This window comes from Labeo rohita, chromosome 13 (assembly GCF_022985175.1).
Source record: "Labeo rohita strain BAU-BD-2019 chromosome 13, IGBB_LRoh.1.0, whole genome shotgun sequence".
Lineage (NCBI taxonomy): Eukaryota > Metazoa > Chordata > Actinopteri > Cypriniformes > Cyprinidae > Labeo > Labeo rohita.
Window position 1 is genome coordinate 15,940,062 of NC_066881.1, and position 15,144 is coordinate 15,955,205.

General features: G+C 36.7%; 1 protein-coding gene across 34 annotated transcripts in view; it reads left to right on the plus strand.

Annotated features, from left to right (window-relative positions):
* Positions 1-15,144, plus strand: part of camk2g2 (calcium/calmodulin-dependent protein kinase (CaM kinase) II gamma 2) — a 77,207-nt gene that overhangs the window by 1,012 nt on the left and 61,051 nt on the right. For all 34 annotated transcript variants that reach the window (XM_051125251.1, XM_051125256.1, XM_051125249.1 and 31 more), the window contains exon 2: positions 5,196-5,290. In XM_051125251.1, coding sequence (XP_050981208.1) covers positions 5,196-5,290 — 95 coding nt within the window. The remainder of the gene's footprint in view (positions 1-5,195; positions 5,291-15,144) is intronic.

Consider the following 15,144-nt stretch of genomic DNA (forward strand, 5'->3'; position numbering starts at 1 on the left):
TCGCGAATCGTATTGAATCTTTTTAAGCGGTTCTCGAGTCAACAACGAATAGCAGAGATGTTACAAATAAAGCGTACTGGAAATATGTGTGCCTTGTGATTGTATGACAGTTTTATCAACACACAAAACAGAGTTGGCTTTAATAAATACCTGTAATCGTATTTTAATGAGTTAAAAAAAAAAAAGAATAAAAAACAGCAATGTATACCTACATGACTTTATTGAAACAATTAAGATATCATCTAATAAGCTACGTGATGACATCTTCTAAATCACTTTTTTTGTTTGGTTGTTTGTATTTTTTGTTAAATTTGCTGTCAGCTGTTGCCTTGCACCAAAAAGATCAACAAACAAATGAAATAAGTGAATTAGCATAGTGTAACTGGTTAATAAGTTGTTCCATTGAGTCAGATTTAATGAACTAGTTATGCAAACCTGTATACAATCCCAGACGATTTGTTCATAAATTGTACTGAATCTGTATAAGTTTTTGTTGAGTCAACGAACTGTCTCATTGAGCCAAACTGACGAGTGAAGTAGAATCATTTGGATTCACTAAGCATGCAAATTGCTTTAATTGTCAAACAGCAGAGACCTTACAAAGTAAACATACTGGAAATATGTTTGTAATTAGACTGTATGACAGTTTTGTTTGGGGCAGTCGTGGCCTAATGGTTAGAGGAATTGAAGGTGGGGGAAGTGAGTGATCAGCAGCGCTCTCTCCACCCTCAATACCACGGCTGAGGTGAGATCCTTGAGCAAGGCACCGAACCCCCAACTGCTCCCTGGGCGCCGCAGTGATAGCAATATGGCTGCCCACTGCTCTGGGTGTGTGCACTTGGATGGGTTAAATGCAGAGCACAAATTCCGAGCATGGGTCACCATACTTGGCCACATGTCACGTTCTTACCTTTCCTTCCTTTTTAGTGAACTAGTTGAACCTGTATACAAAACCAGTCTGAACGATTCTTCGTGAATTAAATCTTTTTAAGCAGTTCTCGAATCAACAACTCATGCAAATTACTTCAGTAACCAATTAGCACTGGAAATATGTGTACCATGTGATTATATGATAGTTTTATCAACACACAAAACAAGGTTGGCTTTAATAAATACCTGTAATGGTATCTTGATAGATAAACATTATAAATAAAACTTTATTTTAAAGTTTTAAACAGCACTATATATCTGTCACGTCTGGGGTGTTGGGGACAACATGATGACAAAGATCTACTGATTTTTTTTTTTGCTTGTTTGTATTTTTTTGTTGGTTGTCGGTTAAATTTGCTGATAGTTGTTGCCTAGCCGCCAAAAAGATCAACACACAAATGAAATAAGTGAATTAGCATAGTGTAATTGGTCAATCAGTTGTTCCGTTGAGTCAGACTTCATGAAGTAGTTATTCAAACCTGTATACAAAACCTAGAAGATTTGTTCATAAATTATACTGAATCTGTTTGAGGGGTTGTTGAGTCCACTAACTGTCTCACTGAGCCAAATTGATGAGTGAGGTAGAAGTAAAATCATTTGTATTTACTTAGCATGCAAATTGCTTTAATAGGCGAATTGCAGAGATCTTACAAAGTAAACATACTGGAAATGCAATTAGACTGTATGACAGTTTTGTTAACGCATTTAATAACAGAGTTTTTTAGAAATAACTGTAATAGTAACTTAGTAAATAAATATATGACCCTGGACCGCGAAACCAGTCAAAGGGTAAATTCTTTGAAGTTAAGATTTATACATCATCTGAAAGCTAAATCAAGTTTTCCATTAATGTATGGTTTGTTAGGATAGGATAATATTTGGCTGAGATACAACTATTTGAAAATCTGTAATCTGAGGGTGCAGAAAAATCTAAATACTGAGAAAATCGCTTTGAAAGTTGTCCAGATGAAGTTCTTAGCAATGCATATTACTAATCAAAAATTACATTTTGATATAATACCAAAAATATCTTCATGATTTTTGGCATAAAAGAACAATCTATAATTTTGACCCATACAATGTATTTTTGGCTACTGCTACAAATATACCCGTGCTACTTAAGACTGGTTTTGTGGTCCAGGGTCTCATATAGTAAATAAAATTTCATTAAAAAAAAAAGTGCTGAATTGCATTGAATTGCTTTTTGGACCTGTTCTTCTTCACAAACTCTTAGAAAGAACTGATCAGTGGAAATGATTCAGATTTCCCATCAGTATTTTCGAATATCATGTATCACACCGTCATTAGGTGGTTGGTAACTTTCGTTGACAGCAGTTGAACAGCTGTAAAAACATCGGCACTCAGTGAATGAAGTCGTAATGTAATAACGTAGTAATTGCCTCAGTGCTGTTTTGTTTGTTAAATGTGCAATTTAGCATTTGGCTTGCCTTGCTGTTGTGGCACATAACTGTTAATAAAGTAATAAAGCTGCTGTTTTTGATTTGTTTTTAATACCATGCTTTAAACATCGGTTTACCTGACATATATCACTTTATTAGGTGTGCTGAGAAATCACATTTGTCTCTGTAAACAGGAAAACAGTTTTACATGTCTGGACATGCTAGCCAATCAGTTGGAGACTGCTCTTTGCCAATAGTGTGAGTTTGGGCCTGGACTACCTATTTATCCAAACTAAAGGGGGTGCTCACCCTGACAGCGATTGCCATCTTGAGTGACAGCAACTGTTAGCAAAGCGACTAGCTGAGCAGAGCTTACTGGAAGTTAACAGCACAGTGACTCCACAGCTTTCCGCGAATTAAACGCTGTCAGTGTGAACGCACCATAATTGGTAAGGGTTTAACTGGTTAGCATGTTTCATTTAGCCCCTGCTGTTAGAGACCATACCTACACCACACTGCTGCCAAAAAAGCATCTTTGTCCATTCAAAAGTAGCTGTGTGCTCTGAGTACGGTTTCTCAGCCAACATTAAAATAGTAAATATTTTAGTATAGTGTAGTAGATGTTTTAGCAGGGCCCAAATCATTTTCGGCGAGCTCTTAAAAGCCTGAAATGGACATACTTTCCATGTTTCCAGCACACGATAGCTGGGCATGAGCAAAGATGGCATTTTTGCAAGTATGTTTTGTGCGAAAATCATTTACAGCAGCTTTAGTGGTCTTATGCACCCATCACATGTCCTTATTGAGCAGTCATTAGTCTCTAATTAATCATTCTAAAGAATTTTGCAATACAACGCAATGCAGGTCAATGACATAACCTCTTTTATGTTGCATATTTAATGCTGAATTTTTAATGCCAGTGTTTTGTTATCCAGTAGAGTGCAACAGCAGGGTTCCAGAAGTAAAAATAATTTTCTCCATAGCACAAAAGCAACTAAATTTTTTTAAATATATCAGTAAATGCTGAAATTAACACTCTAACATGGAACAATACTTTTATTCTACAGCTTTTATCAATGTTAATGTAACAAATGGAATCATATTCTAAAGTGCTACCATTACATCAACAATCAAGCTAAAGATGGCCATCTTTAAATATCTACACAAAGGCCACAGTATTGAAATTGCATACATATGGATGTTGTGTACTTTCACAATTTAACTGCTCCTATTCTAGAACATTTGTGGTCATATAATCAAAATATAAAAATATGTTAGTCACACAACGGGCAAAAGTGCAGCGCCACATCTAGAAGAACTCGCAGCTATCCGGACGCATCACGTTCAATTCAAGCGGCGGTCTACAAGACTTTATTTTCACCAAACAGGCAAAAGTATACTGCTGTGCTTTCTCCACTAATGCAGCATCTAGTCAACAAATCCATCGCTTAGTAATGACATGAAAGCATGCACTACAGTATACTGTACACACCGTTTCGTTGTCGATGTTTTAAATCCGCCTTTGAAGTGTTTGGCTCTGTGCAGCGTGCAGTGTCACGTGTCTAAACAAACGGCACGTGCTGTCAGCGATGTCGCCACTGGAGGCGGGTCTTGTGCTGTATAACAAAGACTATAGCGACTTTGCTGTATAATGACGACATTCTCAGCCGCTTCAGCAACGGACCCAACCCGGAAAAAACTATCGGCATGGATTTTTGCCGATAACCGATAGTTCGCCAGTCAACTATCGGTGCCGATTAATCGGCAAAACCGATACATCGGTCGATCTCTAATTTTTTCTGTATGTATACAGTCAACACATTTAAATAAATAGTTTTATATTTCTCCACATTCTTTTATTTGATTTTGATATTTGCAGTGTTTCATGAGATAGTATACTACCAAAGTTTTTGAACAGTAAGGTTTTTAATGTTTTTAAAGAAGTCTCTTCTGCCAAGCTTGTGTTTATTTGATCCAGAGTACAGCGAAAAACAGTACAATTCTGAAATACTTTTACTATTTAATATAACTATTTTCTTGAAAATAAATTTTTGTTGAAAACAGCTGGGAAGAAATATTCAGGTTTCTTTGATTTTTCAGGTTTCACCCTTGCTAAATAAAATTATTAATTGCTATGATAATTATAATAGTTATTTAAAAAATAATAATAATTATACTGACTCCAAGCTTTTAAATGGTATAGTGTATAATGTTACAAAAGCTTTTTATTTCAGATAAATGCTGATCTTTGGATTTTTCTATTCATCAAATAATCCTAAAAAAAAATAGCTGTTTGAAATATTGATAATAATAATCAATGTTTCTTGAACAGCAAATCAGCATATTAGAATGATTTCTGGATCATGTGACACTGAAAACTGGAGTAATGATGCTGAAAATGTAGCTTTTTTTATATATTTTTTATTTTTTTTTAGATATATTTAAATAAAAAATAGTTATTTTAAATAGCGAAAACATTTCAAAATGTTACTGTTTTTGCTGTACTTTGGATCATATAAATGCAGGCTTGGTGAGCAGAAGAGACTTGTTTGAAAAAACATTAAAAATCTTACTGTTCAAAAACTTTTGACTGCTAGTGTACTTCTTTACCCGTTGCTTGGATTCACCTCATAGCTGGCTGATTTGTTTATAGCTTACAAGTCCTATCCTTTTGTAATATCCCTGTGGGGAAAAGCAAAAACTTTATTTACGGAACCAATGTTGCTAAAATGTGGATGGGCACTGTTGCACGGCTTTTGCTTCTTGCGTATCATTATAGAATATGCCATGTTTTTTGTTTAAATTAGATTTCAGGCTTGCTCGATTGTGTTATTATTGACATGCATTGCTGTTTCTTTCAAACAGGGGTGCCTTTTCTGTTGTTCGGCGATGCGTAAAGAAATCAACCGGCCAGGAATATGCTGCTAAGATCATCAACACAAAAAAGCTGTCAGCAAGAGGTAAGGCTGTGCTTTTGCTGCCCTGTTTGTGCGGCTCGTATATTAGATCTGCATCATTGTCTTCGTAGAATGTTCCTAGAAGTAAGGTTTCTCTTTATGATATGACCAGACCTGGTCACATATGACTGATTCTCATGTTTTTGAATGGCAGACGCTGAGCACACTCTAATTTGAAGTATCTTAACCTGCCACAAATGCTTAACAGGAAGCACAGAGATATAATGACATTAGTCCATCCATTCCGCATCAAGCAGTCTGAACGATATTTGTGATTTGTCTCTCCGTGGATGGGTCTGTGCTCTGATCTCAAATGCGTAACCGCTAATGCAATGAACCTGTTGATGCAACTTCTTTCGTTCATTCTCTCAGTTATCTCAGTTGAGTCACTAATCACTGTCAGTATCATCAGTGCTGATTATGCTGTCGGTGAAGATGGTCAGGATATATGAGCCCCAGTTACTGTTTCTGCTGCAACGCAAACAAAAGCACTGGATCTATTTCGGGGACCGGACACTTTGTGTACCTGTCCTCTTACGGTATCAGGTTGGGCTGTCTTGGGTTGATTTAAATGAAATGGATTTTAATTAAATGACTCTTTTGGGTTGTCGGCTAGGCATGGGCATGATTACTCAGAGGTGGCAGCAGAGACTGATCATGATAACACGTTAATTTCGCTAACTTTGTGTGTAACTTTTCCCACCGACTGAAATTCTTAAACAACTGTATGCAAATGTGCCAAAATAGAGCTTAGTTTTCAATCAAATGACTTGTTTCGGTGAAATTTTGGGTGGACGTTAAGTTCCCCTAAGTGCCCTTTGTGGCTGTTTAAGGTGAGACTCTGTGAATGTGCGAATGGACGCAAGAGCTGGAGAAATGATTGTGCTGTGACTGTCTGTAGTCCTTCAAGCTGAATTACAACAGATCCTGTTCTCATTGTGTGCGTATGTGTATGCTACGGTCCCCATGGATGGCCGGTAAACAACAGATTTATTTAAAAGATCCTTGGACAAAAAACATCAGGTAATTAGATCAGCGTAGTTTGGCGACTCTCTTAGGCTTCCTTTCAAGAATCCTGGCAACTGTTTTTCTTCAAACTCTTCATCATGTTGGCTGGCACTGCATTAAAAAGCAACAGTGCTATTCATCCGCTGGGGCCCACACAAGTGCCAAAGCCCCCTCCTGCGAAATCTCCCCATTCCCTTGGCCTTAATCAAAGCCCAGAGAGATCTCTCGACATGCCAACCTGTTAACGGACACAGAAGCTATTATCATCTGTGAGTCATCTTTCAAAGGCCAGGATAGTCTGCAATTACTCAGTCAAATGTTGTTTATACCTAATACTACATAGAGTGTAGAACACTCCTGTTGTTTTTAATAGTTGTGCTCCAAATTACTTATCAGATTCATGTTCACATTTTCTTAAAATTGTAGTTTAAGATTTCAGTTTCATATTAGCTTGAATTTATTTGAATGTGATGCTTCAATTTCTTAGTACCTGTTTTGCATAAAATTCAGATTAGTCCAATGAAATGTAAAGGTAAATATTATGTAAATGTTGAGCGCTAATAATAAACATGAACTTACCTCTTGGTTATTTTTATCTAATACCCCATCTTTTGCTTTTGCTGTGAAATGCTGGAAGCGTCATGAACTAAAAATAAGCAATACTTTTATCAAGTTTATTAATCTAGGTTAATGTTGTTTTCTACCCACGCTAGATTTAGATTTATATCATCTCACCCTTATGTCTTTCCGAAACCATAAGAACTTTGTTCATCTTTGGAACACAAATTAAGATATTTTTGATGAAATCCGAGAGCTTTCTGACCTTGCATAGACTGCAACACAACTACCATGTTCAAGGCACAGAAAGGTACTATAGTAAGGACATTGTTAAAATAGTCCATGTGACATCAGTGGTTCAACCTTAGTTTTATGAAGCTTCGAGAATACTGTTTGTGTAACAAAAATAACGACTTTAACTATTTTCTTTTCTTCCGTGTCAGTCTTTGATGCGAGTACGCAGGAGTACCACACATGAGAATCTCTTTAAGTAGAAGTTAACATTATTAACTTTAGATTAATAAACTCTACAACTATGCAGAATTTCCCATTGTTAGTTCATGATATTGAATGTATAAGGTACACTATATCTAGTGCACTTTAATTGGATAGCGGCTGATCTGAATGCAAGGTTGCAGATGATTGTAAGAAGAGGGCTGGGTTTAAGTGGACTAAATGATAGGAAAAGTCCAGCTTATGTCACCAGAGAGAAGTCTGTTTTTTCACCAAAAGATCAAGCTATGGCATATTGAAAAAAAATGATGAACTTTTGTAAAAAAAAATAAAAAAATAAAACGTACATGGTGAATCATTCACAATAAGATCAATTTATATACTTTTTAATGTCAAATGCTCGTCTTGTCTTACTCTGCCTGGACTCTTTTTTTTTTTTCGATTCATGACAGTTAGGGTATGTCGAAAAACTCTCCTTCAACTTCAAAATCGCCCTATATCGCTGTTTTACCTTTTTTGTTAAGGGTGTTTGATCTTCTTTGCATGTTCACTTTGCAAAGACTGTGTCGGTACTTCTGCAGCAATGTAGGATGATTTTAAAATGATTTTTGAAGTTGAGGGAGAAAATTGGACATACACTGTCTTGAGCCAGAATATACAGAGTTCAGGGAGAGCGAGACAAGATGAGCCTATGAGATTAAAACGTATTTAAATTGTATTTTTTAAATAAAAATAACCGATCGTGTCGCTAGATAAGACCCTTCTTTCTCGGCTGGGATCGTTTAAAGCCACATTTAAACTGCATTTTGGAAGTTCAAAATCGGGGCACCATATCAGTCCCTTATATGAAGAAAAATCCTGAAATGTTTTCCTCAAAAAACATAAACTTCTTTACGACTGAAGAAAGAAAGACACAAACATCTCAGATGACAAGATCTTTGTTTTGGAATTGGACTTCTCCTTTAGTTTTATTAATTTTTTATTCATTTTATTATATATTATAAACACAGGAGACTTCAACCTTAAACCTGACCTTTGGTAAAATACAGTGTGTCATTAACCTGACATACTTTGTAACTTAATCTGCTCTGTGAAGCCTTTCAAATAATCATTATTATCAAGTGTATGACCCTAGATCAACAATAATTGTATTGTAATAATGATTGACATTGTTTAAAGGTGACCTATGCCCCTTTCTACAAGATGTAAAATAAGTGTCTGTTGTCCCCAGAGTGTGTATGTAAAGTTTTAACTCAAAATACCCTACAGATAATTTTTTATAGCTTGTTAAAATTGACACTTGTAGGGTATGAGCCAAAACGCTCAGTTTTTGTGTTTATCTCTTTAAATGCAAATGAGCTGGTGCTCCCGGAGAGGAGGGCGGAGCTTTAAGAGCTCATGCTCTGGTGCTGGTCTTTGCGATGAATCATTTCACTATTAGTACAAACCTGTTATTTAAGAAGCGAAAGGATCATTTGTTTGTTTGTTTTTAAATTACGATTGATATACTTTTTAACCTCAAACGCTCGTCTTGTCTAGCTCTGCGTGAACACTTTATATTCTGATTCATGACAGTTAGGGTAAGTTCATTTTCTCCTCCAACTTCAAAATCCTACATCCTACATCACTGTTTTACCTTTTTTTCTAAAGCGTGTTTTATCTTCTTTGCACGTTCACTTTGTAAACACTGGACCGGTACTTCTGCTGCAATGTAGGCCGATTTTAAAGTTGGAGAAGAAAAATAGGTTTTTTCGACATACCCTAACTGTCTTGAACCGGAATACACAGAGTTCACCCAGAGCTAGACAAGACGAGCATTTGAGGTTAAAAAGTATATAAATTGTCAGGTTTTAGAAAATAACAGATTGTTTCGCTAGATACCTTTGATTTCCTTCAAAAATGAAATTTGACCACAGTGTCCTCAGCGGCTTAGATGGAGGGAGTCTATGGAGACTCCTGTTTGTTGGTGCATCCCAAAACACAACACTTGTAATACCTCTTTGGTGCTAACATTTTATATATCCAGTAATGACGGATTGCTGCTTCTCACTTAGAGGTGTGTTTATGCTAACAGTGCAAAGATCATCACAAATAGGTGGGATGTTTTTCGTACAATGACGTGTACGCAGGGGGAATCTGAAATCGCTTGTTCTGAGGACTGTTTATCATTTATTGTGATTTCTAAAAAATTAGTGGGTGCATTTTTACCATTACAGGCTGGTTGTTTTCACACACTGCGGCCACACACCTGTGTTCAAACACCTTATAAAAGTGATTTTTGCATCACTTTTAGCAGGTCCTCTTTAAATTTCACATAATGTTAGTTGATCCTTTGACTGACAGGTGATCTGAGCAATCATAATGCCAATTTTATTTGACAAACAAATCAGAAATTAGAGTACGTTGGTGTACTTGAACTTAAAAAATGGTGTGTATTGACATCTTTCTGCTGCTTGAACTGAGGTGCTAAAAGCGATCTATTACGGCACATTAAAGAGCCACAAAATGGTATTTGTTGTCTGAATGTCTTACGAAATGACAAAGTTAGAAAGCTGAGACTTGTCATACCAAAAGTAACATCCTCTGTCTTGTCTGTCGGCGTGTTGTCAGTGTCCTCTTTGCTCTGCAATGTATTTTTCACTGCGTGAGAACATGATGTGTGGCGTGAGAGCGCCATGGCTTGTCATTTGCAACAGTAACCAAGGTGAGTGGGTCTTTGCTAAGGGTCAGTTGCACATGATACATTTGAATCTGGTATAATGAAACATTTCATGTATGTGTAATGTTTTATTTTAACACATTGTTCAGAAAAATTAATTTGTATTCGTCCACTACCCTGTTGAAGGCCTCTGATGTAACATATTCCTGCACAGTTCTGTGGCCATGTGTGGTTTGACTGAACATACAGTGCTAATGATAGCGTTCTTGCTTGTAGCGCATGTGTGATGGTGGTCAGTGGTGTGATCCAGGGCAGTGTGGATCCTGTGGCTGAGACGCAGGCATTGCGAGCATGCAGTGGTGATGTCAGGAGGCGCGTGAAACACTGTTGAATAATTGAGGCACACAGCCTACCTTGGCTCTAAGTGGAAAAAGAGGCTAGGACCTTCATCGCTTTCTGCCTCTGCACGTCTCTCTCGCTCTCCCTGACCTCCCTAAGATCAGCTGCAGCATCGCGGCCTTGCTGTATTATCGGGGCCCTGGAATGATTCCTTGCTGCTCGCTGGAGGGCGACTGGCAGAGGACTGATAAACGTAACAGCACTGCTGTGGTGAATCTTTAATGGAACAAACTGTGAATTTTTAATGAACCCCAGCCAAATGGTGTGTGTGTGCACATAAACGGGAAGAGAATGTGTATTGGGATGCATTTAAAGGAAAGGCACAACTGTGTACATGTTTATGATCTCTGTGTACCACTGAGGGCCAGAGGTGTGAAAGGGAGGGAGAGATGATTGTGCACTCTTATGTTTTTTTTTTTTTTTTAATGTGCTTGTAAGTTAAGCGTTTATACATGTGTTTGGTTTGTATATGATGTTATGAGATTCTCTCTGGATCACTCTTAAATTATGCTGAATAACAGCATCATCAGATTTTACATTGAAGCAAAAGGAGACAAAATGTTAATATTAAACTTTTCAGTTGCATGGATAATATAGTTTGTAATGAAAACTTTACGTTAGTAGTATTTCACAAAATGAATGCCTTTTCGCTAATGATAGACTGATTAATCTTCCACTCTTTAGCCATCTTTCTTGATATTATCATCTGATGTAACCATGTCCACATAAATAACATGTCCGCTTTACCAATGTATAAATTTATGTATTATTAAAGATTTTAAAGAAGCTCACCAAGGCTGCATTTAAACAAAAATATAGGAAAAACAGTACATTTTATTACAATCTAAAACAACTGTTTTCTATGTTGATATGTTTTAAAATATAATATATTCCTGTGATGGCAAAGCTGAATTTTCATCACCCATTGCTTCATTCCTCAGTATCAAATGATCCTTCAGCAATCATTCGAATATACTGATTTGGTGCTCAGGACACATTTATTATTATTATGGATGTTCAATGCAGCTGCTTAATATTTTAGAAAAGAGGATAGAATTGAGGGTTTGCACTTACGTCAAAAATTAGTCAGTTACCTGGATGCGTGGCCATATCGGAGATACTCGGATTGCATGGTAAATGTACTATATTGAATACGTTGTTCTGCTAATTTATGCTGTTTAAACCAAGGACAAATGTGTGGAAGCTGCTAAATCAAATAGAGAAGGACTCTAAATGATATAGTAAGCAGAAAAGGGTGCAATATTTTGACAAACTATAGTTAATAGGTGGTAAAGACACGTAAGAGCAGTATTTATTAACATATTAGTTTAATATTTCAACTACCTGACTACAAATGATAAGAACAAACATGAATGTTGTCAGGATTCTTGCCTTGAAAATCCTGCTTCAGTTTGGCCAACCACAAATGCCTTTTGTTCCTCAGAGAGTTTTTTACACTGTTCTCCTTGATTTACAGTCTATAGTACTCCAGATGCGTTTCCCGGTCCGACTGATTAGTACAGCCCAAAACATGACAATAATTGACCATTTTCAGCAGCAATAATCAGCAAAATGTGCGAGTTTGGTTCAGTTCAGTGGCATTGTTTACATTCAGTGCCGCCAATATGGCCGATTGATGACTCTTCATGAAAACACTTTATAGATTTGAACAGAAAGTCAGAACAAAACAATATTTATTCGATCTTTAGTAACATTATAAATGTCTTTACTGTCACTTTTGATCAATTTTTCACTAGTTGTCACTACAGCTGCACGAATAATAGCTAAAAGATTGCCATCTCAATTCGAACACCGACAATCTTATTTCTAAATGACAAGAAGTCATACGGGAAAATTCAAATATTTGTGTTGCGCTTCACAAACCATCTTTTCAGCCATTTATAGTTTGGAAATAAACACTAATGTATATGGTAACAATAAAATTATCTTTTGAAAGTAATTGGTGCTTCAAATAACGTTTGTTGATTACATTATTTTGCCACTAGGTGTTGACAAGTGACTGCTAAAAATGTGTTTGTCATTGAATCATTCATTAAAGAGATTTCATTCAAAAATGCAAATTCATCCAGTAATTAAACAAGTGAAGCGTTTATGAGTGAGTCATTGAATCATTCATTTTATTTTTTTAAATAGTCCATTCAAATTAATTAGACTGCAGCAATTAATATTCTGTCACAGCTTCTAGTAAACTGGTGTTATTTTGTAATGTTATTTTGCTTAGTTCAGAATCGTGCATCTCTACATGTCACTAATTTTCACTAGTTGTCTCAGATTTTGGACTGTGTAGTGTGTAACAGGTGTTAGAGGAGAACCTCTAAATGCTCTTTGGCGAAGAACGAATCTACATGGTCTGTGTCACCTCATACTGTCCTTGCTGTGGCACTGTGGTTCCTGATTACCATGGCATTATATTTACCTCTGTACACAGTAAAGCACTGGATCAATGTGTGTACCAATCTCATGTCACACCCTTCTCAGATGTCTGGAGTTTTGCTTTGATGGTGTCACCATGTTTCCTGTAAACTTAGATGAACTCATAGCTAATATGTAATTACGATTGACCAGAAAGTGGGATTTGAAAGAAAAGCTGCTTTAGGGATGGGTTGTGACGTTTCTCAGTATTTGCTCAGTATCACTTGTTGCAACCTTAATTAAACAGGATTTCTGTTGTTTGTGTGCTTTTACCATATGTAGACAGATTATAAGGAATGCTGTTGGATTCGTGGAGATGAATTAATCCTGAATTGACATATTTGCGTCTAAAATTTAGCTTTAGCTTAGTTAGTTCATGACATAACATACTGAGGAAAGAACAGTTGCTCTATGTTATATTTAACTGAAAGTAGGAGGTAAATTTGAGTTTATTTTTGAAGGATTTATTTTCATAGCACCAGCAATTGTGTAGCCAATTCGATTATTTATCTAGTTTGGGACAGTTGAATATGGATATATGAATAAAAAATGGCAGTTTTGTTAAAACTAAAAATAATGCAGACATCAAGACAAATAAATTTTACCATTTATATAAGTAGATGCAATTCATTCTTTGGAAATATTTTGCTGGTATGTTCAAATCATAGAGAAATAGAGCAATGATGAAACTGGTTTCCAGCTACAGAGAACAGCAGGGTTTAGGAAATGTTTGGTTTGGTTTGATTTTCAAAAACGTGGAACTGGATCATTTGGATGCCCGATAATTGTATAGCAAGGAGAATCATCTTGCAATAACGCTCTTGTGGTTTCTCTTATGTTTCTTAGCAGCTGAGAGCATATGGAAGCCATCATTTCACTACCTAGTTTAATGTCTTTCTCAGAGGAAACCCAAGCATTTTGTCTTAAAAGCAAAAGACTACACTGAAAGTGAATTTACTATTCAATTATTTGGGGATAAAAATACTCCAAACTATGGAGTCAACAAACCTAAATTTTAAAACATTTCCAAGTTTGTTGTTAGTTTTAAATTAGGTGCCATGAGTATTTACAGCACTTCTGTATGCTTTTATTATGACCCTCCTGCTGATTTTCATGAGATTTTGAGGAATTTTGGTGCTGACGAACAATAGTTTGTATAGATTTTCATTTAAGTGTCTGAGTTCCAGCATTAGGGATTTTTAAGATGATGGATTACCATCTACCACCAACAAATAATGAGCCACTTCGGTCACACAATTAATATCAACACAAAAGCCCAGCTCCCTCTTTCCCATAACCAGAACACAAGCCTCTCATGCTATTTACACCGCAGGCTCCGTTCATTTCAAATAAGCGTTGCTCTATTTTGAAAGCAAATAATATATTCTCTGATATGCATATGACTGTACCATGTGGCACACTGTACAAACATTGACACAGATAAACACCATTATTCAGGTGGCTGACTCATTGTTTGCAAGGCCTAAATAATTTATTCATATTTCAGCTGCTATCGCCAAACTGTGTAGAGAGGGCGCTGAAAGAGTTAGGATAAGGCGATCAAAACGTTTGACCTGATAATCTTTACTGAGCTGAGAATGAGAGGAATGTATACAGCATTAATAATTTCCTGTTATTGATGGCATTATGTTTTTCTACGATAAACACACTTAACCCTGGCAGAATTGAAAGGGAAGTGATCTCACAACAAGGCCGTCCATTGTTCTCTCACTGTCATGCAGTGGTCATAGAGATTTGTCCTACCTGCTTTGTTTTAACTGCTGGGAATCTGCAGGCGTCTAAAGCACGTAACAGGATAATCCCTGACGGATCGGGGGGGAGACGTAGTGACACCCTGGATCAGCAGATGGTCTGGTGCGGGACAGACTCGCGGCTTAAGCTCACACTCTTACACACGAGCACGTCAGAGCACAAACCTGCCGCCCTGCACTTTACACTGAGCTGCTACGCTTATCCTTTTTTTCCTAGAAAGAGTTGAGCAGAAGGCCTGTGAGTTTGCATACATTGTAAACATTGTTTCCGTTAGCAAGTGTTTGGATGTTTTGGGTTTTAAACTCAGCTACCTAATGAGTTAATCGAGGGGTGAGAACCAGAAAGGCGCAAGTGACATTTCACCAGCTTTACAGTAGGGCCAAAACAAAAATTTACCATAGTTTGATTTGACTTTGTGTACTGATTTCAGTCGTTTATAATAAAAATTTGTACACTCATGGATGACAGTATACTTTTACCAGTAGAAATACATTTGATAAATGTATCTTAATTTCACCCAAAATGTCATTTACGCCCTTCTGGTTCTCACCCCTCGAAATAACAGCCGAGAGCC